Source organism: Condylura cristata, unplaced genomic scaffold (assembly GCF_000260355.1).
Source record: "Condylura cristata isolate star-nosed mole 26May11 unplaced genomic scaffold, ConCri1.0 scaffold00018, whole genome shotgun sequence".
Classification (NCBI taxonomy): domain Eukaryota; kingdom Metazoa; phylum Chordata; class Mammalia; order Eulipotyphla; family Talpidae; genus Condylura; species Condylura cristata.
Genome location: NW_004567119.1, coordinates 7,886,863 through 7,914,596, shown reverse-complemented (window position 1 = coordinate 7,914,596; position 27,734 = coordinate 7,886,863). Strand labels below are relative to the sequence as shown.

Here is a 27,734-nt window from a genome sequence, read left to right as displayed (position 1 = left end):
CCAGTGTGAGCCCCTGGGAGGACAGCGAGACAGCACGGTGAGGCGGCAGCAATTGCTTGTCCAGCTCTGTCTCTTGCTGCTATGATTTTCAGGCGTGGCAGCGTGGTTCTTGTTGGCAAAAAGGACTCGCGTTAATTTTAAAGTTCACCTCTAGTTTTAAATTGCTGAAATTCCAGGGAAGTGGTGACATCCAAGTAGAATCAATTCTCTGCCACTTTTATTTTGGTTGAAGTTGAGCTCCCATGGCAGAAACGTGAAGACTTTCCTCAGACACGTGAGACTCTCGCAATGAAGCTGAATGCTTCGCAGTATCTGAATTAAGTTTACCTACCTCGATGTTAGTAGGCAGTCTGAGAGGCACCCTGGGAACCCCAAACTTGCACATTCTAAATGGGTTCTGCCATATGCCACTTCGAGACAAATCATATTCTTAGTGTGTAAAAGCTTTAAGAGAAAAAAAAAATTGAATAGAAGGATGCTGTATAGAGAGAAGAGAGACATGATAATAGTTCCCCAAAAACACACCCAAAGTTGCCCCCCAGGGGTAAATGGCCAGATCGGACTAGCACAAGCAAGGCCACTGAATTCTTTGCCACAATTCTAAGGCACCTTCTGGTGGGGAGACACAGGAAAGGGGCAGAAGGGGCCAGGCAAGTATGTAAAGAAAATCACCAAAGTTCAAGTCAAGCTAAAGGCTGCTATCATCAGCCTCCCCCCGGGTGTCTCACCCACATCTCTTCAGAGTGTCTCCAAGTCCCTGAAGCAAGTGCAAGGCCGAGAAGCAAACACAGCTTCTTCTTCAGGCATCTCTCTGCTCCACCTGCCTCCTTCACATCTTCTAAGTCTCCTCTCCCTTGTTAGCTTCCCCTCCCTGCTCAGCTCGACCCTTTATTAGAGAGGGGCAGGGAAACTTCCCTTTTTAGCTTATACTGTTACAAAGGTGGCACCCCAAGATGGCTGCTGGAATATCAGCCTTTATATTGCTATTCCAGCCTGTAAGAAGGGTGTACAGACCTGTTAAAGGTCTCCTGTAAACCCAGGCACTCCTACTCATGTCCCACAGCTGGAACCTGGACCTGCAGCCATCTTCTAGCTGCGAGGGGAGCGTTAGTCTGTCTTTGGCAGCCGTGTTCCCGGTTAGAAGGAATCCACTAAGCAAAAAGGGGACAGTGGACAAAGGGCGGCCACCAGGGTCAGTCAGTCAGCCAGCCCAGTCTGTCCTTTGAAATATGCAGCCACTGGACACTCATTGAACCCAGCATCACACATCCAAGTGTCCAAAGCAAAGGGCTTTGTTTTTTTCTAAAACTGAATTTTTAACTCCACTCGATGGCCCATCGCAGAGGACAGAGATACAACTATATGTCATTTTTTTAGGGACAGATAAAAATGCCCTTTGGAGAAAATTATTATGTTGGTCATTTTTCTCAGAAATATCGAGTGGCTGACCACTACATAAATGATCTCTGGCCTGCCCAGGAGAATGCAAGCGACTACCTTTTCCCCAGAGACCAATCTTAAAAAAATTATCCAGGTACTTATTATTCATTATTTCCACCCCCTCCCAATTATATAAAATAACATATTTATCTTAAACAACAAACCTGCATTACTCATACCATTTTCTGTACACACAGCTTTGGTGTCTTCCCATTTAACTTAGTCACTCTTCCCAATGGAGCCAGCCTGGGTCTGTCTTTGTTTTTAGCTTCGATGGTTTTCCAAGTGCTTCTGTGCTATTGTTATGCAGAGTGTTATCTTCATTTCTTTTATTTTTTTCTATCCTTCATCTTTTATTAATGGCACAGATTGTGTGATGAAGAGTTGTCAACATTATCATTTTTCTGTATTTACAGGTATAATAACTGCATTGAAGTGGATTTGTCATCTAATAGCCTTAAATGATCTCTCTCTTCCGGCTGCATTTCCCTCCATTATTTACCGTGCCTCCAAATAGCTTATTATCCACTGCTGTCTGCTCTCCTCTTTGTCCTTAATTTCCTGAGACAGATTTCTACTTAAGAGGCTGAGAAAACTATGAGATGGAGGGTTTCCACAAACCACGAGAGCAGAAGATCTGCGGCAGAGAGACAGGACCACCACTGCAGGTTAAAGATGGAAGTAGCCTTAACTCTTCCAGGCTGAGAAACCCCGTCACTTCCTGAAGGGCAGCACCATATTTGAATGGGGAATGTACACGCCTGCCCCTCACGAACACAAATCCAGTATGAGCTGTGTTAGGAGACTGCCAGTTGAATGTAAAATAAGGCCTCCTATATTTGATTTGGAATTTTCATGGCTGTTTAATATTAGTCTGGGAGTTGTTCTGGGAAGAGCCCATATCAAAAAAGAAAATAGTATTCTGTCTCCATAATGCATCTAAGCAATGCCTAGAGAAGCCGACTAGCGGATATTTATTCGGGAAATTAGCTAGCCAGCTATAATATGTTTTCAAATTATGCATGCATTGTAGTGGTCCATTGCAGTTAGTAGGCCACTATATATCTTTATCTTTGTTATCTTTAGAATACAGGAAAATAAGTCAGCCTTTTCTTTCACAGTAACATTTGGAGGTAACAATATTCACTAGTATAAAAAACATTCTCCAATCAAAACAATTGTTCTATTTGAAAACATTCTCCAAACAAAACAATTGTTCTGAAGTATGTTGTGTCTGAAGATAACATGTTGAAGATCATGTCTTTATGGATTTTTTTTAAAGATTTATTTATTTAGGCATACAGAACTGGGGTACAGGCCAGAGGTGCAGGGGCGGCGAAAGGCTTCACCAGAGACAGAGTGGAGAGCAGAACAGACAGATGTACTGAAACACACTGCTGAGGGGAGCAGCGGGCAGACCTCAGGAGAGGTCTGCCACAACATGTGGTCTCCTCCGGGGCAGGCGGAAGTTGAACTCATCTGGAGGTGGCTTTAGCTTCTCAGTGCTGTGCTTTAACCCTCTGCGCCACCAGGGAGGGCCGGATCTTTTCATTTAATTTGCAATTACTTCAAATGATTTAAAACAATACAAATGACTTACTAGCATCTCAGAAGAAAAATAGAAAATAGTATCACCATGCTGTATGTCATTTCCACATATTCACCAGTGGTAAATGCATTTAAAGGGTGTCTGACTGAAGCAAACACTGCCATGTAAATTATGTTTCCATATATGGCTGGGTGGCCTCACATGTAACTTGTCTGGATGTGTTACAGGGCAGGGAGAGGAGAACCTCTAAACCCCCAAATCTGCCCGCTCTAAATAGGTTCTGCCATCTGCTGCATCAAAACATATAAGACCTTTCATGGAAAGGAACTTTAATGCAATGGGTGTGCAATACAGAGGAGAGAATATAGTTTCAAAATCAAACACCTGAAGTTCCCCTTCCCCTCGTGGGCAATAGTCCACCCAAAAGGGATTGGCCCAAAGCAAGGCCTGAAACCAGCCACACGTCAAAAGTACCTTCTGGCCGGGGCCCATAGAAAAGGGCCTGGGGGGGAAAGAGCAAAATCAAAATCAAGATAAACGCTGCCATAGTCACCTCCCCACCGGTCTCTCACTACATCTGTTCCGACCAGTCCAGGACCAGGAGCCAAGAGCTGCCTGCTTCTTCACGTGTCTCTGCTCCATGCGCCTCCCTGGGGTCTCCTTCTGGCTCCCCATCCTGCTTCCTTCCTTTTCCATCTCCTCTCCAGATTCTTCTCTTGTCTCACCCTCCTTTGGGTGGGGCAGGGAAGCTGGAACCTCCCCTTTTCCTGGGGACCACCTGTTACAAATGGAGTTCTATACCTGTGATCTCCTACAAGTCCCCAGGAAAGACCAGAGAAATCCTTGGTGGGGCCCCTCCCTGGTGGAACAATGGGTTAAGATGCAGCACTGCAAACTAGCGCTTCAGTGCAAGTTCGATTCCTGCCCCGGAGGTGACCACATGGCTGGCAGACCTCTCCTGACCTGCCCGCTGCTCCCCTCAGCAGTGTACTTTGTCGATCTGCCTGTTCTGCTCCCTACTCTGTCTCTGGTGAAGCCTCTCACTGCATCAAATCTCTGGCTTGTACCCCAGTTCCGTATGCATAAATAAATAAAAAAAAAAAAAAAGAAAAGAAAGCAAGAAATCCTTGGTGGATGGGTGGCTTGAGTTAGCAGCATCAGAACATGAAAGTGTTGGTCAATTTGGTGTGGATTATTACAGCCTAAGAAGCCAGCTGAAAGCACATGAAAGCAATGAATTATCTGACTTTAAGACTCAATTTCAAACCTTTCCCTTGTTTTTCAGCAATCATTCATTTCCTGCTAATGAGATATTTATTAAGTTCAGACAAGCACTTGCCTGGCGTCAAAGTTAAAAACTAAGAACCACTCTTAGCCCAGCAGGCAAGTTTGGGAAACTGGACTAGATAAGGGAATTGATAAGGTTGCTATGGGGACAAGACCTTCCACCAGAACTAGAAAAACAAGCCCTACTCCAGGAATGCAGAAGCTGACAGACCGTATGTCTGTGTCCAGGGCCAGAGCCGCTAACTGGTGGCCGTCATGGAGACTGTCACCTGCACAAGACACTTCCTACATTTGAAAGCAGCTTCCTATCTGATATAAAACCCCCATTTATTTATTTATTTATTTTAAAAGATTTATTTATTTGTGCATACAGAACTGGGGTACAAGCCAGAAGTGCAGGGGCGGTGAGAGGTTTCACCTGACACAGATAGGGGAGCAGAACAGGCAGATCAATGAAGTCTACTGCTGAGGGGAGCAGCAGGCGGGTCAGGAGAGGTCTGCCGCGCCATGTGGGTCACCTCAGAGACAGGATCGAACTCGCACTGAAGGGGCTGTGGCTGGCTTGCCGTGCTGCGTCCTTACCCTTTGCATCACCAGGGAGGACCCCAAGCCTACATTTCTTAATCGCTTAACTAACTTGACCCTCCTAGGTTTACCACTCAAGTCCTGGTTAGGAGGGAAGGACAAACCCAAAAGTACAAAGTTAGGCAGGTCGGTTCCTTCTGGAGGCTGAGAGAGCATCTGTTCCAGTCCTCTCTTCTTACTGCTGCTGGTAGCTGATGATCCCTGGCTTGGAGACACAGTTAGAGACACATTCCTCCAGCCTCTGCATCCATTCTGCTCGCGACATTCTGTGTCTTCACACCAGTCACCAGATTTACCATCCATCTGAATTCAACATGACCATCTCGACTTACTAGGTCTGCAAAAACTTGATTTCTAAGTAAGGTTACATCCTGAGGTTTTGGGTAGGCGGGGCTAGGTGGAGGGCTCAGTAGCACCTCATTCTGATAAAGGGTCATTGCCGATGTAGTTAGTTAAGATGAGATCATTCTGGGTTACGAGGGGGCCCTGTGCCCAGTAACAGATGTCTTTATAGGAGACCCCCAGATGAGAAGGCAGAGACAGAAACTGGGAGTCAATGTAAAGACGGACACAGAGACTATGGTGATGTGACCACGAGAGAAAGTGGCGTGGACACAGCGCAGAGGTATGGCCAGAGGCCACGGAAGGCAAATTCAGCTGAGCTGAATTTGGAGAGTTAAGGAAGGATTCTTTCCCCCACAGTCTTCCAAAGAACAGATTCGCCAACACTGATTTGGGACTCTAGGCTTCCAGCACTATGAAAGAGTCAGTTAGGGTCATTTTAAGGTATCCAGTTTCAGGTATTACAACAGCTACAGGAAACTAAAATAGGCCTTAACAGACCAGAACTCACAGTGCACTGTATTCTCCTTTAATTTCTATTCAAAACAAACACAAAAACCACTCCATGAATTAAAAATCTGCTCTAAATAGATTAGAGAGTTCTTGGAAAACAAAAAATTTGTGAATGGCTATAAAGATACATTGGCTCAGTTTCTGTAAGCAGAATGTTTAATGTTCTTTTAGTACAACACATGCCTTCAAAGACAGATGCATGACTCTTGGATCAAGAAATTGCTAGAAGAAACCAATTGTGTTGCAAACCATCTTCCATCTGTACTATGCTCATCTGCCTGATAATGAACATTACATTTTATCACACCTGGAGGGCTTTTTTCTTTACAGGTTAAAATGTTCAGTTTTCTATGTGCCTTCCTAGTACATTCATTTTAATCTTAGAATTCACTTTTTTAAACATTTGATTTTTTTTCGTATTTTTTTTGACTGACTGACAGAATTATCTACATTATGGTGGGTGCCTGTTCCCCTATGTGTGTGTATAACTTCACCTACCACCTAGGTCCCTGCCCCTCACCCTCCAGTAACCACTAATTTTTCAGAATCTAAGAGTTGTTTTCGCTGTGACTTGCTGGCTTCTTTGCTTTGGTTATTTATATTCCACATAGGAGAGAAGCCATCTGATAATTGTCCTTCCCTGTCTGACTATTTTGCTCAGCATCATCACCTACCGTTCCACCCATGTTGTCTTCCAGGACCAGAGTGGTATTGCATAGTCTATTGCATAGTCTGCACAACCTCTTTACCCAGGCAGCCCTTGATGGCATGCTGGCTGTTACCATGTCTTTGTTACTGTGAATGCTGCTGTGGGGATTCTTTACTGCACTTGCTGTAGGATAGGAGGCATTGTATATAACCTACAGCTGGGAGCACAATTGCGTAGCTGGCTCAGCTTGGGGACAGCAAGTTGTATCATTAAAACTAAATAGGGCCCTCCCTGATGGCGCAGCGGGTTAAAGCTCAGCACTAAGAAGCTAAAGCCACTTGCATGAGTTCGATCCCTGCCTGCCCCAGAGGTGACCACATGGCGCAGCAGACCTCGCCTGACCTGCCTGATGCTCCCCTCAGCAGTGTACTTCGGCAATCTGCCTTCTGCTCTCCACTCTGTCTCTGGTGAATCCTCTCACCTCCCCTGCACCTCTGGCCTGTACCCCAGTTCTGTATGCATAAATAAATAAATCTTTAAACAAAAAAAACTAAATAGAGGAAATTACAGAATGAGGGCCTTTCAACCTTAGATAAACTCAGGATCTGATATCAGGGAGCAGCCCCAGAAACCCCTTCCAAATCTTAAGTTTCAAGTATTTGAGTATTGTAAGTATTAGGTTAGAGACCACTTCCAAATGTCACACTGTATTTTATTTACTTATTTATTTGGGTGCGCAACGAGAGGATTACTGGTGCACCTGCAGAGTCCACAGGCAGAAGTTCCTCACTAGGGATCCAAGTCAGAAAACACCCCAGGAAGAGAAGGCAAGGGCTCCTGGCTGCTGGAGTAACGGCCCATCACCACCGCTCCCGTCGTTCATCAGTTTTGCCTCGGGGCTTCTGCCCCCCTTCCCAGAAGCGTCCTCGCCCCTGGCGTGGCCACACCCTGGGGGCCAGCAAACGGTGCTCTCGCGCTCCCTCCGGACTCAACCTTAGACACTCCGTTTGCCCACGTTGGCTTCCTGGAGGAAGCGCGGACACTCACGCAGCGCCCGGGAAGGAAGATCTGGCGCCCATTCCCCGCGGCGCCCACCCTCAGGTGACCGACCCGCGGCGGGGCCCCCCCCCCCCCCCCCCCCCCCCGGCGCAGAGCACGCGGGGATCCTACGAATCTGATGCCCGTTGGGTGCTTAATTTTCAACGCATTCCCCAGAGGGTAAAGATGCCCCTCGCCCCCAACCCCGGCCCGCCCCGCCCCGCCCCGCCCTAGAGGAAGCCGTCTTCTGGCGCCGGTCGCGGAGCGCTCTGAACTCCCGCGGCCAGAGCACGGAACCCGGCTACAGCGAGTGGCCGCCCCTTTCCCGGCCTCACGTCACCGCCGTCGCCCGGGAAGCGCCGTAATGTCTAGAAGAAGCGCGCCCCCCAAACAACTGCACCCAGCTGTCGCCTCGCACAGAGAAATCCCTGCCCCGGTTGCTAGTTAGCTCTTCCAGCTGGCTCGTAGCGAAGCGAAAGCGAGTCTCTCCGGAGCTGCGCTCCAAGGATGCGGGCGACTCTGCCTAAAGGCTTATTGGTGTGGGATACTCGATAAGGGTCAGCGGCCGTGACGCCTGACTGTTGCTCCCCGTCCCAGTCATTCCTAAGGTTCTGCAGGACGTGGCCCTGGAAGGAAGTGAGGATCTGTCATCCCTATCAGGGGAGCAGCCTCTCTTCTTGGATCTCCCGCGCTGGCCGGCCGGGCCCAAGTGTCCGCTTCAGAGCAGATGGGTTTGGGAGCCGCGACCAGAGCAGCGTGGGTCGAGTGCGCGGCGACTCGGAGGAGTGCGGTAGTGATGGCGGCGCGCTGTGAGACTTTCCTGTCACTGGATACTACTACTCTCAGCCCTCCTCTTAGCCGCCGGAGCAACCCTCCGGTCTTTAGTTTACAAGTGGCAATTTGACTTGCTCTGCTGCATGTCAGGAGGCGCCGTGGAAAGTGTGGAGACTTCCCGCGGATTAAGCGATCGCAGCTTAAAAAGGAAAAAAGCCAAACAAATAAACAAAACCCACCCGCCCTAACAAACATGAGGCTGCTGGAGAGAATGAGGAAAGAATGGTTCATGGTTGGAATAGTGCTGGCGATCGCCGGAGCTAAGCTGGAGCCGTCCGTAGGGGTGAATGGGGGTAAGTGCTGCCCCTCTCTAGCTCCGCCGCGGTTCCCACTTCGGAACTAGTTTGGAGTCCGGGAAAGGAGGGGTCCCCGTCGTTGGAAAGTCTCTGCCCACTCGGGGGGCAACGGCCAGCCTGTGTTCTTTTGCTGATTTTTAAGCTGTCACCCCCAGAGAGGATTTAATAATTAGGAACTGGGCAAGGGAATTGGAACGCAAAAGTACCTGTCCCACCGACTGTCAATGAGTGTCCACAGAGTCAAGTTGTGAGAGGACTGAGGATGACACTTACTCCTCCTGCTTGCAAAGTAGCATCCTCCCCAAGGGAAGCGCTGGGTTGCCAGGAGTCCCTTATCTATATTGGAAGGGGCCCTGTTACCTTGCCTACTTCAGACAAGGCCTCTCCTCCAACGTTAAAAAAAAAAAAAAAAAAAGCGGTGGGGATAGAAACAGAGAAAGGGACACCTATTTCTTCTCCCACTCAGATTTCGTGGCCCACAGGTTGGAGAGTAAAGATTTTGCTGCAGTGGCTGCTGTTTCAGAAATTCCCATGCTGACTGACACGTTGCACATTTCATTACAGGACGCTACTTACTTCCGTGTGCTTCGGGACTCAGTTGCTACACTGCAGCCTAACAGATGCAGCCTGTGTTAGGCTTTGTGCAGTGTGTATTTTGGCGAGGAAATGTAGGCAGGCTAAAGTCATACTCAGTTCTCTGAATAGTGGGAGCCTTGTAGTGTGAGGGTAGGCATGGGTGGAAAGGGCTGGAAATATTAACCATTTATACACCTCCTCCCCCTTTCAAGCCATAGACAACCTGTTCCAGTTTACATAAACATTAATTGAAGGCCTTCAGTTCATTGTCCTTTTCACCTTGTTGGTCAGTGTCTAGACTTAGGTACAGTTTTGATTCATCAGTGATACAAGAAGGGCAGGTAAGGACAGAAGTGAGCACTGTTTAATGCTAAGAAGAACCCAGGAAGATGCAGGAAGCTATTTGTGTCTTTTTGGTAAAGAAAGGCGGCAGTGAGTGAACTGATCTCTTAGGACATCTCTTAGTAGTGGTTCTTTGTACCCTCGCTCCTCAACTCTTTTCAGAAGTAGCTTCAGGGAATTACTTCAACAGAGATTGTGGAAGGTACAAACCTCCTGTTTATGTATTTTCTGTCTTATTTTCAACTCACTATAATGTAGAGTGAGGGGGCTGGTCTCAGATTTACTGTGAAAGTAAAGCTGTGATTTGTCATGGTTTCTCTCTCTGAAGATATCAGTGTCTTCTTTGGCACTGCGTCTCTAAGCTCTCGGGACCCTTGTAAGAGCTGGTATGTCACATTCTGTCAAGTGAGTGCCCTCTAGCTCTGAAGCTACCTGGATAGTAAGAATTAAAGTTGGAGGCTGTCTAGGTGATCTGAATGTACATTCCATTAGCTTTATTTGCACACATTATAGTTTCAGGTGTTAGGTCTCTTCGTTGCATAGTGTTAAGGTAAAATGACAAGGGATGCGTGATATTTAGGTTTAAATCTTCAGGAGCTAGGTTTGGTGAAGTACTTTTATATTCCCAGGATGCTGGGGGGTGGGAAGGGGGAGCTATTGGAAATCATTTTCCATGGTTGACATGTGTGAGATGAGTTCTGTAAGCCTATTTGTTCCCTTAGACTCTGCTTCTGAAAGTCTTGGTATAGCATTGCGTTTTAGAAGTGCTTTTCCCCACTGGACTGGTCCTTATGTCATTCATCTAGGAGAATTCATTTCTTTGCTTAATTACAAAATAGAATGTGCAGACAGCTAAGAGACCTTTAAAGTATTTTAAACCAACATACTGCTTGTACAGTTGAGGCTACTGAGACTTGAGATCAAGTCTTTAATCTAGAGTCTAGAGCGACTCAGGGTGAGTCACTCTAGATTAAAGTAGCTAGTTTACAGAAGGGCTGTGGGCCAGACACCCCTCTTTGCTTCATACCAGTTGCAAAATCCACAGAAATTTATCTTGGAAAAAAAGTGCTCAAAATGAACAACCATTATTAAGAAAGACTCTATATAACAACAGTCCATGCCCTGAATTTAGGTCACAGGAACAGAGCTGATATTAGACAACCGTGTGGTCAGGTGACTGCTTTCAGAGTTGTCATAGGCAAATATTACTTTTTCTAACCAAAAAAGTTAAACAACTGTATGGGTTTCCTTAGTATAGGCTGGAAGACTAGCCTTGATTCTTTAGTTGAACGTTTACTTGAACTTTACACCTGTGTACCCTCTTAAGTGGAAGGAAACCTCCCAAATAGACCCAAATAACACTTTCACTCACTTCCTGAGATAACGGAAATAGGGTCAAGGAGAAGGCGTGGTTGCTTAACACATCCGCGTAGGCTACTCTGTAGAATGGTCCTTGTGCTGTAAATTTTAGCCAAAGATTCTGTGTGTTTTAGCTGCCCCCAAGGATGCAGCTAAAACACATGGGGTGTGCTGGCTGGGGAGATGGATGGGAGACTAGCCCCCTCCCTGCCCCCTGCAGCTATCCTGTAGAGAACTGCTAGAATCTCCACTGTGGGCAGAGCCACAATCAATAAGAATAAGGACTCATCAAAAACCATGGGGTCGGAGGAAAGTGAAATAATCTGAGCGTTAAAAAGCAGGGTATTTAAAATTCCCGGGATGTGTCTACTTTCAAAACAAGAGGAGGTCCTTGGCCTTAAAATTTGCTTCTGAATCACCTTCCTCATACGGTTTTTAAATGTAAGCTGCCAAGCCAGATTCACTCACCAGCATAAATATAATGTACCACTTGCAAAAAATTCTAGCCAGCTCTGACTGCCCTGAAGTGCAATGTCAGTGGACTTGCTTTTAGGTTTTTGTTCTCTTTTCTCACCTCTCCACAAAGTATCTTGTGTCAATGCCAGGTATAGTAAAGAAGTTTTTGTCACTTGTGAAGAAATCATCGTTGCTTTCAGTCACAGATGTACTACGCATGTTTAAAGTATAGAAGTTGCTCAGTAAATACTGAATATGTGGTTTTTCTCCTAAGCTTGGACTTGGTGGTATTTGTCGGTGTGGTAGAGAGAGTTGCAAGGAATGGAGAAACATAGTCGCAGGCCTGTTGTTTTGCTTAAAGGGGTTTATTCATTTCCCAGGGCTCCCACATATTTCATTGGCATGAAAAACAGAAATTTATTCTGTCACAGTTCTGGACACTAGATGTCTGAAGTCAAGATGTCAGCATAGTGTTGCTTCCAGGAAAGGTTCCAGGAGGAGTCTGGTTCTTGGTGGTTACCAGTTCTCCTGGCGTTTCTTGTCCTAGGCCCTGCTTCTGTCCTCACATGGCCATCATTCCACTATGTATAACTTTGTCCAAATTCTATTTTTATAGGATATCAGAAGATACAGGATTAGAGTTTACCCTAACCTAATAAAATTCCATTTGAATTTAATTACATGTGCAAAGACCTTATTTCCAAAGAGGGTCATGCTCATAGGTTCTGGATGACCATGAACTTGTGTGTGTGGAGGGTAGAGGGTGAAAGCAGTATTCCTGTGTTCAGTCCTGCACTAGAAGGCTAAGTAGGATGTCAAATATGAGATGACCCCAGATTTTAAAATGTTGGCATATGTCAGGGTTTGCCCACCTGGGCACTACTGATATTTTGGGCTAATTCTTTCTTGTCATCCTGGGCCTTTTTGATGTTTAGCAGAATTCCCGACTTCTCTCTCTGTTAGAAACCGATGATACACCCAAAAATCCCCCAAAACTACAAACATTGTCAAATGCCTAGAGAACCACAGATCTGCCTGTATAAAATGGCCTTTTCTCTGAGTTCTGTCTCTTAAAAAAATGTAATTCTCTAGTTCACACATTAATAGTTGAAGTCAGTTGTATACAATCCACAAACATAAATAAATACTGGGTTTGCGCTTCTTGTCCTCTGTGTACTAACACAGGGGAGTGATGAAAGCTCACTCCAGACAGGGTCTTCGCGAGGGCAAGACTCAGGCTTGTTTGACTCACCACAGTGCACCCAGGGCCTGGCACAATTTAATAATAATTACCGTTTTAACAAGATACCATTAAGAGCTCTGTGACTCTATATGCATTATCTCACTCACACAGTAAGTGCTTCATAAATATTCGTGGAATGATTACTCTGGGCAGGAGTGAATGCGTGCATGAATACAAGCTTTCATTTCTAGTTTCCTAGGAGTAAAATCCCACTTGCTAAAGAGAAGGGGATTTCTCCTGGTTTTCTTCCTTTGGCTCAGGAAATTTTGATGGTTGTATTAGCAACTATCACATCTGCTGAGTGGATGTAATTAGGACCTGTATGGAAAGAGGTAGCCTGTCCTCTTGAGTGATTTCTGTTCCGGTCTAAGGATACAGGGCTGAACTGGACAGGCCAGTTCTTGCCCTTTGGAAAATCTTCTCTGGATGGAGACTGCATCAGAACAAATGCTGCCTATCAGGACAGCGATGGAAAAGGGCACACTAGGACTTCATGTGCTGGTTGTTTTCCCCCAGTGGACTCTGCTGGCACACCAGCTTAACTACTGGAAATTCTTATCTAACAGAAACTCATTTCTCTCATTTTAGGACCACTGAAACCCGAAATAACCGTCTCCTACATTGCTGTGGCAACGATATTCTTTAACAGCGGACTGTCATTAAAAACAGAGGTACTGTCACTAAAGGCCACTTGAAAAACAGGGAGAGAAAATTAATTTGTGCTGTTTTGCAATAGCAGAATCCTTTAGTAAAGCTGTGCGTAGCTGTAGTCTGAAAGCGTAACCCAACAGGAAACGACTTGGACCTGCGTTTTGTACTGGCTGTTAAAGAAACCTCCTATCTGGGTGTAGGGACCTGGAGGGTGTAGGTAACGGATATGTTTTAATAGGGCACTTAAATTGGAGCATCTTTCTTGCGTAGCAGCGATAGCTTCATTAGTGCGGAGGGTGACTCATGTACCTGACTGATGTTTGGTTGGGTTTCCATTACTCCCTTGGATCATTTTTTTTTGTTGTTCTCAGGACAAAAGCTGTTCAAGTGATGTTTTTGATGTTATAACTTAAAACTCAGTTGAATCTTTCAACAAAGATTACTCTTTGCTAGCAGATCTATTTAAATATTAGTAGCTCATTTAAGAGAAATATTGGTATTTTTCAGACTAAGTCACAGACTGTCACAAGAACATAAAAGTAATGTTATATACCAATCCAGGTTTCACTGAACATGGGATTCTTTTAAAATAGAAGAAATCCAGACATATTTTACATACAAGAGAGGAATAAGTAGAATTGATGATTCCCTTTTGAATTATTATGAGGGAGGGGGAGAAATACTCATTTACTACTGGAGAAATTACCTAAGTCTTGTCATTCTAAGATGCTTATTTTTATGTAGCTAGGGAAATTTTAGTATGTCTAGGAAGGATTTTTTTGGGTGTAGGGAGAAGCTTAAAGTTAAAATTTTGTTTCAGGATTATGAAGTCCCTTTATTTAAATTTAGTTTTTTAATTTGAAGTATGATTTGAATGAAGATCAAATTTAGTTGATTCCTTTTATAATCCTGATTTCAAAAAACAGAAAAAGGTCTCACTAAAATTGTATATTCCATAGTTATCTTTTTTTTTAAGATTTATTTATTTATGCATACAGAACTGGGGTACAGGCCAGAGGTGCAGGACAGTGAGAGGATTCACCAGAGACAGGGAGCATAACAGGCAGACTGATGAAGTACACTGCTGAGGGGAGCAGCGGGCGGGTCAGGAGAGGTCTGCCTCGCCATGTGGGTCACCTCCCTGGCTGGGGATCGAACTTATGAACTCCTGCTGAAGCAGCTGTGGCCAGCTTTATAGTGCTGCGCTTTAACCTATTGCACCACCAGGGAGGGCCCAGTAGTTATCTTTTTGTTGGGGCATTTTTGATATAGATTAGATCCCAGTGTATTGTTTATGACTGATAAATTGTATTTCAAGAGCTCTAAATAGTCACTGATTGCCAAGTCTTCTACTTGAGATGCTGCTCTAATTCCACGTACCCTGAGCTCAGAGGCTATTGCTATGACTTACGCCTTAGGAAATCTTGCCAAGACTTGTTTCTCCCCTCCTTAGCTTCCTGCTTAATGCTGTTCTATAAAGGATCCAACTTTGTGGGATGCAGGAACTGAAGAAGGGAGACTATCGTAGATTTCCCTAGGGATCAGATTCTTCTGTCAGCACCTAGGAAACGTTCAGAGCCATCCAACTAATTTGGATCTAATGATGAGATGCCTTGATCCTGTGCTCTATCTCGGTATCTAAGGAGCGATCAAAGCGTTTCCTCCATCAAAGGCCCTTTTCAAACTAACAGACATTAAGTCATTTTCAAGATTCACTTAACTTAAGAGGCCCTAGATTACATCATTGTGTAATGTCATACATTTCGGAATTCTGCTAATTTCCTGGCTAACCAAATAATCGTTCCGTTAGGTGGTAGCAGTTTATTGTCCTTTGTGTTGAAGTCAGTAATCTTAAATGCAGTGAGGGAGTACTATTAAATCATATAGGGCTAGCATGGTACATTTTTTGCACATATGAAACAGAAGGTTACTAGTGACTTAAATGTATTTGAAAACAAAGTAAAGTTTGTATTGGTCCCTTAAATTTAATTTATACTGAATATCCTATAGTATAATTCATGTACTGACATAAATGATGTGTATTCTAAGATTTGTTTCTCTAGCTTAGTAAAATGATTAAAAAAATCATGTTCATGCTTCATGTCAAAAAGATTTCATACTAATTCTTTAGTTTTATGACTAATGATTGCTAGTTTTTGAAATATATGTTGAATTGATTTCTGAAACTTTAATTAAGTGACGTAAGATCATGTTTGAAACATATCTGGAATTATCTGGAGCGATTCGATTTGGAATTTTATCATGTTTGCTTCTCATCCTTTCCTAGTGTTAACTTAGTAGTTAATTCATACCTATAGTTTCAGAGAATTTGTCACTTTTGCGGCTGAGGCAAACCAGTCTCATATAAACAAGTACCTGTCAAGTCCTCTAGTTACAGGTATTGTGGTTGGTGCTGGAATAGAAAAAAGATGAGCAGGGTCATGGGTCTGGAATAGGCTCCTGATTATGGAAGTTTATGCAGGTTTGTCTTTATTTTTCTAAACAGATATTTTAAAGTTCCATTAGCAAATATATAATGATGTGAATCCTAAACATACACATCCTTATAAACAATATAAACATAGCAAATTCCAAACTTTGGGTTTGCTGCTTGTTTTCAGCCCAGAGCTATGAGACTGATGCTCAGAAAGTGAATCAAATAAAGGTCAAGTAAGGGTTAGAAGGGAAATTGGTGTGTGATGAAAATACTTCTGCATCCCAGTCAGAGCACCTGCTTTTACGCAATTCTGCGTTCTGTCGGTGAGAATGTGGTGTAATCAGTCTGTGGAGTGTCTCCTTAAGCTTATTTTAATGGAATTTGACCCATATTACATGTGAATAAACAAAATGTCATGCAGAACCAACTCTTCAGTTATTCATGATGGCATTTACTTGAGGACATGGGCCCTGACTTCTACGTGGATCTATCTGGAACAATTCGATTTGGGATTTTACCATGTTTGCTTGCTTTTCCTTTCCTAGTGTTAACTTATTTTATCTTTCTGGTTGTATGAATTAGACAGGGAAAGTACGTAACACTCAGTTTTTGTGATTATTTTGAAAATCTTTCTTAGGGGCATTTCACGCCTATTATTTTCTGCTGTTCAGAGTACTCATAACCCAAGGTGAAGGTCTTTGTGACCATTCTTGCTGCCTTCTTTACTGTTCCATTGTTCTGACACAATGCCAATTGCTTTCCATTGTCATGTGTCTGGTGGGTTAGTATTTTTAAACTGCATTTTATGCTTTTGCAAGTTTTTCTGATTATAGAAGTGCTTTTTTATCCATTGTAGAAAGGTTAGAAAGACTAAAAAATAGCTACTGTTAAAATCTGTTTTTTAGGCTTTTTAAAAAACATGTTTTATGTATAGAACATTTAAAATATAAAATATGTTTGTGTACATGTATGTATATGGATACACAGTACACATAGTCACATATAATCTTATTTTTCATGTGATATTGGAGATAAGACTTTTTCATATAATTTAATTTTTCTTCATGTATGTATGTAGTTTACATTTTAAGTTAATGAGTATAAATGAAAAGATACAAAAGTATGTATGATATGAAGCCTTCTTTCCTCCCCTCTCCCGACTCAAGATATCTTGTTTCCTCTGGAGAGAATCAATGTTAACAGTTTCTATGGATTTTTCTGGAAATATTCTACACAAAACATACAGATGTGTATTCCCCTTTCATCTGCAGTATTTTATACTGTTTGCCACAGAAAACATTGCCTAGAGATTGTTTCATGGCAAGTAGAAAGGGCTGCCTGTTTTTTTTTTTTTTTTTTGTATGCTAAAATTATGCCGGTTTATGAATGTGTCCTGCTATAGTTCACTAGTCTCCTAGTGGGGGACATTTAGGGCATTGGCAAGGCTTTGTATTTACGAAAAGCGCTGCAAAGGTAACCTCAGAACTGGCCACTTCCCACACTGGACTCCGCATGTAAGAGCTGTTCCTGGAGGTGGAACTGCGGAGTCAGACGAGGAGTCCATGAAAGTTGTGACCCGTCTGCCAGATCTCTGCAGTGGTGCTAGGTGAGCAGGAAGTGGTTGTTGAGAGAAGGGTGAGTTGCCAGGTTTTCTCCATAGCCAGGTCACTGTACCCTTCTACTGTAAAGTAGGGGAGGGAGCCTGTGTTTCCAAGTCCTTGTCAACACAATTTTAACATGATTTATAATAACTCATGACATGCTGATTACACCTCAAGTTAGTTATTCTCCCACTTGGGGGCAGGTAACTTGTTTCCAGATTTTAATGTTATCGATGATGCTGTGATGCTCAAGTCTTAAAGGTACAAGATTTAGTGATGAAATGTCCAAATGAATGAATGTTAACTAGACTTCTTGTGGTGATCATTTGCAATGTATCCAAATGTGGAATCATTATGTTTTATACCTGAAGCGATTAAAGTGTCACATGTTAATTACATGTCAATTTGAAATAGCCTGATTCATGAAATGTTTCGGTACTAGTTTCTCGTCATAAATGGCTTTCTTACACCACTATTTTGTGTCCTTCATTTTTGCAGGAGCTGACCAGTGCTTTGGTGCATGTAAAACTGCATCTGTTTATTCAGATCTTTACACTGGCATTCTTCCCAGCAGCAATATGGCTTTTTCTTCAGCTTTTATCAATCACACCCATCAATGAATGGCTTTTAAAAGGGTATGTTTAAATGTTTTGAAGGCTCCACTTTTTAATGAGGACTCTCTAGTGTTATTGTTTTTGTGGCAACTATATATAAAAGGGTTCAGGTATGAGCTCTTGAAAGCAATAAAAGCATTTTTAACTTTATTATTCTTTACAGTAATTGTGTTTCATCAAGGAGGTTCATTAAGGAATTTTACAACGGAATCTTAAAGCACCTCGTGCCCGAGTTTAAGGTTCTAAGAGGGACAGTTTTCTGGGGATTTTTTAAAAAAAGATTTATTTATTTATTCATATAGAACTGGGGTACAGGCCAGAGATGCGGAGGGTGAGAGGATACACCAGGGACAGAGTGGGGAGCAGAACAGGCAGATCGACAAAGTACACTGCTGAAGGGAGCAGCGGGCGGGTCAAGAGAGGTCTGCTTTGCCATGTGGATCTCCTCCTGGGCAGGCTGGAATCGAACTCATTCGGAAATGGCTTAAGCTTCTTAGTGCAGTGCTTTAACCCGCTGCACCACCAGGGAGGGCCCAGTTTTCTGGGGATTTTAAGGAGAATGATGGGAGAAGTGTGGAAAGACCTAGAGTGCCACAGCCGCATACAGGCATCGTGTAGGCCAAGAATGAGGACTTTGACCTTTTGCATCCTGTGTCTTACTCAGTGTATACAGCAGCTGCTGAGTATAACATGTGCTATTAAAATAGACAGGAAAGAAGAGGTTTATAGGGAGCAAGCATTTCCCTTTTCACTTATTATTCTGTTTTATGTCTGGTAGGCGAGTTAAATTCATGATCGAATTTTATTAGGTTCTTTTTTCCATTAAATATATTGCCATGATTATTAAAAGGCTTTAATGATCTTTAAAGCGTATTCGAAGTGGCTTAAACTGACCATATGCTAGCATTATGGCCTAAGAGCTAAAATCCGGAGCCAGGAGTCCAGAGGTGATTCTCTGACTTGGCCATCATGACCATACTTGTTGTAACCTGACTGCTTTTAATTGTGTAAGAGCTTAAGTAACTGAAAAAATACAACCACCGGAGCCTAGAGATCATAACGAAAACATAGACTCCTCACACCTGCAGCCTCTGCCAGAGCCAGGGTGCCTCTGTGGTGTCGTCTGAGGCTGCAGGGCACCTTACTTGTTTTCACTTGCTCCGTGCAACTTAGGCAGAAGGTAGCAAAAACTGTGTGTAATTGCAGAACACTGATAATTGCAATTGCATTTTCTTCAGGTTGCAGACAGTCGGCTGCATGCCTCCTCCTGTGTCTTCTGCTGTGATTCTAACCAAGGCAGTTGGTGGAAATGAGGTGAGTCACAGGGCTCATTGCGTTTAAGCAGAAGTGGTGCTGAGGTTTTATTTATATGTCAATATATTCCATCATCTACTACATATATTCTAAGGTTATATAGCATATTACATTTATATTATATTCCATATTAATGTTCTACCTATTACTTTATAAAGAAGGAGTCATGTCACAGAAAACACATAACCATAGCAACTTAATTGAAGAAGAGAATGTGTTCAAGCATCAGGAAGATACTAAAATTGGTAGTGATGTGTGGAATTTAGAAATTCAAAGAGGAGAGCAAGGGAAGTGAGTGCAACAGAATGGGTGAGTTTTCTGCCTCAGTGGGAAGTTGGGCAATAGAAGACAGGGAGCCCAAGAGAGAGACTACTCCACTAAGCTATATGCTGTGGTCGTCTTTAGTACTTAAAAATTTCCCTTAACATTTAAGGGAAAAGGATCATTACAATTGTTATGGTAAGTGAAGATGATATAAAAAGGATAAATGAGTCCTGACTTTTAGTTGAAAGTTCAAGAACCAGCTGCTGTAAGGACTTGTGGCAAGAAAGAGTGTTTGTATGTTGAAATAAAAAATTGATTATCTTAGAAGCTACTCGTAGACGCTTCTTGGTTGTGAGAACTTAATCATTTTGTACTAAGGGACTTGCTTTGTAATATCTTGTTCTTCCTTTTCTATTTATATTCTTATTATTCTGTATTCTTATTCCATTTACATTTCTATATTCAGAAAAAGCACTATAGAGTGAGGAGGTTAAGTATAACTTATGTAAGTAGTCTATGTGAATTCTGAATCTGACCATTGAATTAAGCTACATGGAAGTCATCGGCACCCTTGACCAGAATGGTTATGGTGAAATGTAGGGGCAAAAGCTTGTTGGCAATGGAATCAAGAAAAAATGGGAAGAGGAATTACATAGGAGGCATAGCTCATTGTTTTGAGACCCTCTTTGATGTAAAGGTTAAGGGAAATGGGGCTGTACTGGGGGAGGAATCGACTTTTTAAATATAGGAACGACAGTGTGTTTCCATCATGGTGTATCTGTCCAGCAGGGAGGTAGCTGTTGATGGAAGGAAATGCTGCGCTACTCTCTTCATCAAGTGGGAGAGAATGGTGTTGGGTTGTGCGGGCTTCAGCAGGAGTTTGGACCCTTTTATTCACCGTTATAGTTGAGGAGGCAAGGTGTGTGGATACGAATCGTGCAGAGGGATATTCTTGGAAATCTTCCTCTGATGATTTTTAAAATTTTCATCATCATTGAGAGTGATGATGGGGTAAGTGCTATTAATCTTGAGATGAGAGGAAAAAATACAGTTGCCCTCTACAGTTAGCCTCCTGGTGTAGGAGTGGAATAGACGGATGGATGGATTTAACCAGCATGACGTTATGCCTTACAGTGGCCGCAAAATAGGTGAGCTAGAGAGTCTTGGACTAGTGCCTGCTTGTCTTTCTATTGCCTTGAAACAATTGAGAAGTCTCTTTTGGTATATTTGAGAACAGTGTTAATTAGCTAAAAAGTGTCATTTCTTTCTAATCAGACTCCCTAAGAGTTTCTAACTTTCAAAATCCTGTTTGTTCACAAACAGGACTTTTGGTGTAAGTTCAAAGTTCACCCAATTTCTTGATATTAACATATAATATTAGATTCTGGTGTAATGTATTTACATGTTCATTCCCCAGTAGACATTTAATTTTTTTACATTAATGTTGCTCATTAAGAATGTTGAATTTATGAATAACTCCTTTGTTTTGTTAAGTCATCAGTCTGGTTCTTTAAATGTTTCTTTATATGTTGTACAACATAACCATTATCAAGCATTTCTGTAGTGCTGGGTGGTAAGATACTAGCTATTCTTATATACTGAAAATTGAGCTTCAGATACAAAGCTGGCAAAGTCCAGTTAGTAAATTCTGATGTGAAATGAACAGACTATTTTATATTCATGCCAGATATTGAAAGAAAATGACCTGCAAGTAAAGAGACTAGATCATTTGAAGTTGAGTGTTTTGCTAAAACAACGTTATAAGGTCATGGATTTGTTGAAATAAATGTAAGGGGAGATTAATGTCTTGTGTAATATATTCAAAAACAATTTAACTTAAGGATGTGAAGTGAATTTACTGGTGCACATAAACAAGAAGGTGCAAAAGCCAAGTTCACTGTCGGGTGCCATTAGGCGAGGTTTTGATGCGACATTGTGCTCGTCTGCTTGCCTTGCGCTTAGTGGCTTGGTACTCTCATGTAGGAAGATTACTGGGTACTGTGCCATGCTCCCCTGTCCTTCAAAACCCGCTTTGCGGTGTTTATGACACACAGAAAGCCTTTTGTTCCTTGTAGGCTTCGTGTTATTATGCTTCTTCACATTTAGTTTACGCCATCATGTGCTTATCTACACAACGTTAACATGTCTTCATGTGTCTAGTATATGCTCGTCTGCATTCAAGAGGATGCGTGATTGTGTACATGTTTCTATTTAGTGATTTGGGGAATGTATCAAATATGAGTGTCATGCAAAAGGTTTGATTTTTATTTTGCGAAGTTGTATGATTTAGGAGGAATTTTTTCCCATTAATTTATATACCTATCATTTTAAATGCATTTGGGAAAAACTGTTGGCTAGGAGAAGATTGTCATGGAATGGAAAGAGTTGTTGAATGCTTTTAAATTGACAACTTGTTCTTTGGTGAGAAATATCCTCATTATGTTTTGTTCAAGTTAAAAAATGATTTCTGCTTTTATAAATTCGGTGGTTTTTGTGTCAGTGAGTCAACTAGAATTGATACTGTTTTTACAGCAGAAGGAATTCTATGTATAATATAATGATGTGGGGCTATCCTTTAGGTGTTAAGATATTTCAGGTTATAGCTAACTGACAGTCTTGTTTTATGGCTTTTAAATTTTAAATTATTTTCATTTAAATACTGGAATCATGGTTAGGATCTTTATGTAATTGCTGTTTATGCATTCCAGAATTTTAAATGCAACTTTTCAAAACTACAAGACTATAGAGATGTTGTTGATATGGTCTGATTGGTGGGGATAGTGGTAGAGAGTATTTTTGTTTCTTTCTAAAATAATAGGTACGGTAACAAGAATTGGTGAACACTAATTTCATTGCCAGTTACAAAATGGTAGGTCAGAATGTTTTCTGAGAGACAGAATAAACTCTAATTCCTTGCTTACTTCATTTATTTTTGTTCCAAATATGAAGTCCGATGGCTAAAAAAAAATTACTATTTTACCCCAAATCTTCCAAAAGTTTTAAAATTGACAGGACTTGTGAAAAGAATTATTGAGTTTAAATCAGGTTAACAAAAGCTTCTTTTTTGAGAAACTAGAAAATTATTTCTCTATGTTTGGAAAGAGTTTTGTAGTTTCACTCTCTTGTTATAGAGATATTTTACTTCTCTCATTTATACTGGTGTTTAATAGCAAAACAAGGAAGGTGGTGTTTGGGAAAAGATATGCTGCTTTCTTTTACCTTGATGTTTTCTCTTTAGGAAGGGAAGGATTCATCTAGAAGTTATTGTCTCCAAGAATGCTATAAATATGAGATCTTCATTCCCAAGTAGAGTTCCCAACTTTGTATAACTTTGTAAAATTATGAGAGTCCAGTCATTACAAGGATTTCTGTTTTCAAATATCTTGAGGGAAAAAAAAGGCTTTAAGAATAATAATAGATAATTGTCAGTATGGGTGTAGGGGATTTGCCTGTCATATATGAGAGTAATATTTTATACTACACTCTGTGCTGTCTGGCTTAAGGCAAAACTGGGTCACTGCAGCCACGAAGTGAGGACCCTTTACCCCCCAGCTGCTGAGCACTGGCTGCAGGCATGTGCGTTTGCTTGTCGGTCCTTGTGTTTCTCAAAGTGAAATCCGGAGATGAACTGCAATTGCATGACTTAGGCTGATGAGAGGAAACAGGCATTCTATTTTTCCTCTAGACCTGCTGGATTAGACCGTGTGGTAGATGGGCTCCAGGAGTCTCCTTTTCAAAGTGGTGAAATCTACCCTACCTACAAAAGGTGTGTAAGGTACACCTATTTGTGTGTGTGTGCATTTAAAGCAGAATGATGAACACTGCTGAGTGTACCACCCAGCTTGAGAAATACACCTGCTCAGTCCAGAGTTAAGCACCTGCTTCACATGGGCCCTGTCTTCTACCAGGAGGAACAAAAAAGGAAGAAGAAATCTGGTGTCTGCTTTGGAGAAGCTTGTATTCAGGGTGCACATTCCACCATTCAAACCCTTTGTCATAAATCTTGTAACCACAGACACAATAGAGTGAAATGACTAGTCCTCTACTTATTGGTGGGGCCAAAAACCAGAAGGCTCCCCCCCCCAAATGAGATTAGCCCCACCCAGCTTCAGTGTGGGGTTGGGATTGCATGCCTCCTGCAGGTGTCTACACAGCTGCCTCCTGCAGGTGTCTACACAGCTGCCTCCTGCCTCCACCAGGCTAAGGTGAGCTGTTCTTACTACTGAACACATGAGCTGGCATTTTAATCGTATGTCAATTACTAGGATCGAGGACTTCAGAGTCCTACAGGATTCCAAATTCTTTTTTTAATTGAGGTAATGTTGGGTTACAACACTGTGTATGTTTTAGTGGTATAGGTTCAAATGTCTGTTACCACACTGTGCCCAGCACCCAAGTGCCCATGTGGACCATGGTAGCCACTAGGCCCGGTCCCACCTTGTTCCTCCCATCTTTCCTCTTCCTGCCCCGGTGGCCTCAGTTTCTGCACATTTCAAGGGTTTGTTTCCAAATACCTTTGAACGACGTTTTGATTTCAGATGTAGTAGAAAGGTAACAAGTTAAAAGTACGTGAGTGTTTAATTCATCAATGAGGTTACTGTCCAAATCTCCACGAAGAAAATTTAAGAGTGTCTCCTGAGCACAGAAAATTATTGCATGTGGTGAACTCTTTAAGTCCTAGATGGAGGTCATGGCAGCCTGAGTGTATTTAAAAAAGGGTTTCTGTCTGCTTGGAAAGTAAATGAAGCCCTCATTACTAGCGTTAAAACCAGAGCTATGAGAAGGCGTGTGCTGGAGGTGAAAGATCAAGATCATCACAGCCCAAACGGAGACAGAGAGTTCAATTTCTGACTTATCAGGGAGGCATGAAACATTTCAGGGTTATTTTGCATTATCAGTGGGGAGTTCATCTGGCTAATCCAATGCATGAAGATAAGATTCCTTGAAACATTTATAAAGGCATTTGGAGTAGATCTAATCAGCAGAGAGCTGCCTCAGTGAGAAGGAAATCTGGCCTGTCAGTCACTGTCTCCCCCAGTGAGCAACCCCTCCCCTGCCTGGGCCTTGCCTTTCTCTTCTGTTAAATGGGGTTGGTCCCTGCCTTTGGGGCAGAGGGTTTGATGGTGTCTCCTACCCGAAAACGGCGCAGGTGTGGCACCCTCTTGCCAGCTGTCAGCTGCACCTTTTCCCAGCCCCTATGCTCTCTGGGAAATGGTAATAGTTTTTCCTCTTTGACGGCTGAGAGAAATGAAGTTAACAGCAGTAGCCACAAAAAGACTTCGCGTTCCTCCTCTTCTCCCATCTGTACTCTTTAACTTCAGTCTCCCCTTCTGGGTGGGGTTAGCCTGCTTAGCACTAGCAAGAGTTGATGCTTTTAAGCTGCTGTAAAACTCGTTTGAAACATGCCTAGATTCTATCCCACAGTTTTGTGTGTGACTTAGAATTCTCATTTAGCCCCATCAGTGTCTTTCAAATTGTCTTCCGTTTCTAATTCAGGAACTGCTTCTCTGTTCCTGTTTTCTGTTCTACCTAACTGTAGGTTCTCACACCTGGGCCACTTCCTTTTGCGTCTCTAACACTCTTCTCTCCCATTCTCTTCCTACACCCCTTTATTCTTATTCCTCGCTCCTTTATCCCTTGTCTGGCTCATTTCCCCTTCAGGGGCCTTGTTTTAAAACCTCTGTTTGCTGTATCTGGATTCCTGTTTCCGGATTCCATCTTCTCTTTATACTTAAAGTCATTTGGTCCTCACCTTTGGGTCCAACTCTGCCTCTGACATTGAGACCTCCCCTGACCTTGGGGAGAAGTATTTAAGCAATGCTGGCTTTATGTGCGATTTGCCACTTCATCTGGTATGTCTTATTTTAGAGAATTTGCTGCTTTTTACCTTTTATTTCCAAATGTGGGCATGTGTGCTTTTTAGGTTCTGTGATTTTTCTTACATTGCTTCTCTGCCAGTTACCAGTGCAGCCGTGCATAATTTTGAAGTTATTGCTGAAAATAGAAACTTATTTTCAATAAATTTAATCTAAGATGACTTAGCTTCTTCCCTTGGCTTCAGCCCTAACTATCTCTATAATCTTGGGGGGTTTCTTTTTCTGCTTTTCAATCAATTGTATGTGGGCAGGGTTGTTTCAGATGAAAACACTTTGGGGAAAAAAACCCCAAAAAGACCTAGGTCAATGAGAGGAGTAGTTGGTCATTTTGAACTGTGATTCTAGATGAATTGTGGTTGGCTTCATGCACTTATTGTAGATCTTCATGCTTTCTCAACTTACTCTCCTCATGGAACTTTATGCTTCATTACCAAGGACTACATTAAACGTGTGTTTTTCCTATAAAGGTGTTCAGCATCTGTCCGACACAGGGAATCGGGCTTCAGCTTTCCTGAGTCACTACAAACTTTGGAAACGGCCTTTTCAACTTCAGTTGTATTGTGAAGGAAGACATTGGGTTGCATCTTCTCAGTACTTAATGAGAGCATCCTGCTTACAGGTGCAGTGAGGCTTTGCAGGCCGATTATTTGTGACCAAAAGCTCTTAGATCCAAACCAGTGGCCTGAATGTATGGTGTGGAGCCACGCAGTGTCCTAACCTAGTGCCAGCAGGTTCCACTTGTAGGGGCTCGCTGACCGCTGGCTTTCAGTTTTGTTGTTTTAAAACACAACCTACAAATAGAAATGGAAGCATTTCCTGCCCTGCTTGTGATCAGCTCGCTTGACCTGTCTCCTCCAGCGACAAAGCCTGCCTCCTCGCTCACCTCCTGCCAAGTGAAGCCCTGCTTCTCAGTGAAGTTCCATTTCCCTCTCAGCAGGCCTTTGCCTGGGCCCGGTCAGAATTCATCTTTTCTTCCACCCACAGGAGAATACATTTTGTGCCTCTGTGGTGACACTCACCCTTGATCAGATGCATTGGTGCGTGTATTTGGCTCTGCAAAAATTTTACATCACTCTTTACAAGAAAACTTTGCATCCCTTTACTGGATATCTGTAATAAAAGGGGCAAAGGAGGACGAGAGAATCTAGAGATGACTCCAGTTTCCCGTTGGCCCTAAAATGGCCCCAGCAGAGTTGTGCTGAGCATGAAGAAGTCTCATTGCAATGATGTCTACCATTGATGTCTCCCTCAGAACAAAGTAGGGTAGAAAGAGCAGAGGTCTTTCTAGAGTAGATATAGTTTCTCATCTCACAACGTCTGGCCCAATTCGTTATGAGTTGATGACCCGCATAGACAGAGGAAAGAAATTCATGAAGTTAAGCGCCTGCTTGTAGTGGCAGCAGTCTTGTATTTGTTGGGTGGAGCCCCTCAGGTCTTGCAAAGCCTCTTGCGGCATTTTTCTGCCCTTGCTGGTGAGGGCACCGTTCAGGACGCACAGTGCCCGCGGCTGCATGGCCTGGAGCAACTACCGAGTTGCTCCCCTGAGCGCGTCAGGACTCTGCTCACCTGTTTGGGCCCTGCCGCACATGTTTGGGAAGCTCTTGCCATCCAAACAGAAGACTGCTTCCGGGGGCATGCCCTGTGTCATCACTGCTTCCGGGGGCATGTCCTGTGTCGTCGCCGGCAGTGCTTTGCTTATATGCATTCCTGTATCAACCTTTCAGGAAGGATACTATTTACCCCCATACTATAGATGAGCAAACTGAGGCGAGCAGGGATTAAGAAACTCACATAGGTTTTTTTTTTTCTTTTCCAATTTCCTGAGAACATTTATTGCTGCCAGTTGAGATTAATGAAGTAAAGAACATCTTGAAGACAGGGGTGCAGTCTCTTTCCTTTGGGGGTGGGTCTTTGTTACCAGCTGGTGGGGTCACGCAGGGAGATCCCCTTCTTCTGCTCTCTGGGCTGTCTTGTGGCAGTGCCTGTTCCCCAGTGACTAGCTTTGTTGCACCATTTGAAGCCGCTTCATTTTTGTTTTATGCTTTCCAGCAGTTCTCAGTTTTTTGGTTTCTAAGAAATTATGCTCTAGAGAAAGTCTTCAATTTGTCCAATCTTTTGGATTATATCCCACACACGTTCTTTATCGTATCTTCTTCCTTCAAGGGTGTCCATAGCATCTGCTACTAGTGACTGCAGCAATTCTGCCTCCTGCTGGCTGATGTCCCGGAGACCGGGGATGGTTGCTAGCTCGGCTATTGCCTATGGAGGTAATAGAGGCACAGGCAGGAGGCCAGCCCAGGGCTCTGCTTTCAGTGGCAATGTTGCCAACCTCCCTTACTGCCTCTCTCACATAGGTTAACTGGAAGCAGGCAGATGGTGTTCCCGCTGCACACGACTTCCCTGTCTGAAATACTTACATGAGAAAAATAAAGGTTATCCTGGCAGTAGATGGAAAGGCCAGTAATGAG

At 43.0% G+C, this 27,734-nt stretch overlaps 1 protein-coding gene across 2 annotated transcripts in view; it reads left to right on the top strand.

Moving 5' to 3' along the window:
* Positions 1-8,180: 8,180 nt before the first annotated feature.
* The window catches only part of SLC10A7 (solute carrier family 10, member 7), a 169,099-nt gene continuing 149,545 nt past the window's right edge, over positions 8,181-27,734 (top strand). Inside the window, exons 1-4 of one of the 2 annotated variants that reach the window (XM_004685308.2) lie at positions 8,181-8,530; positions 13,098-13,180; positions 17,697-17,833; positions 19,051-19,126. In XM_004685308.2, the coding sequence (XP_004685365.1) occupies positions 8,431-8,530; positions 13,098-13,180; positions 17,697-17,833; positions 19,051-19,126 (396 nt within the window). In that variant the 5' untranslated portion in view covers positions 8,181-8,430. The remainder of the gene's footprint in view (positions 8,531-13,097; positions 13,181-17,696; positions 17,834-19,050; positions 19,127-27,734) is intronic. The other variant, XM_012726953.1, reaches the window with a different exon arrangement.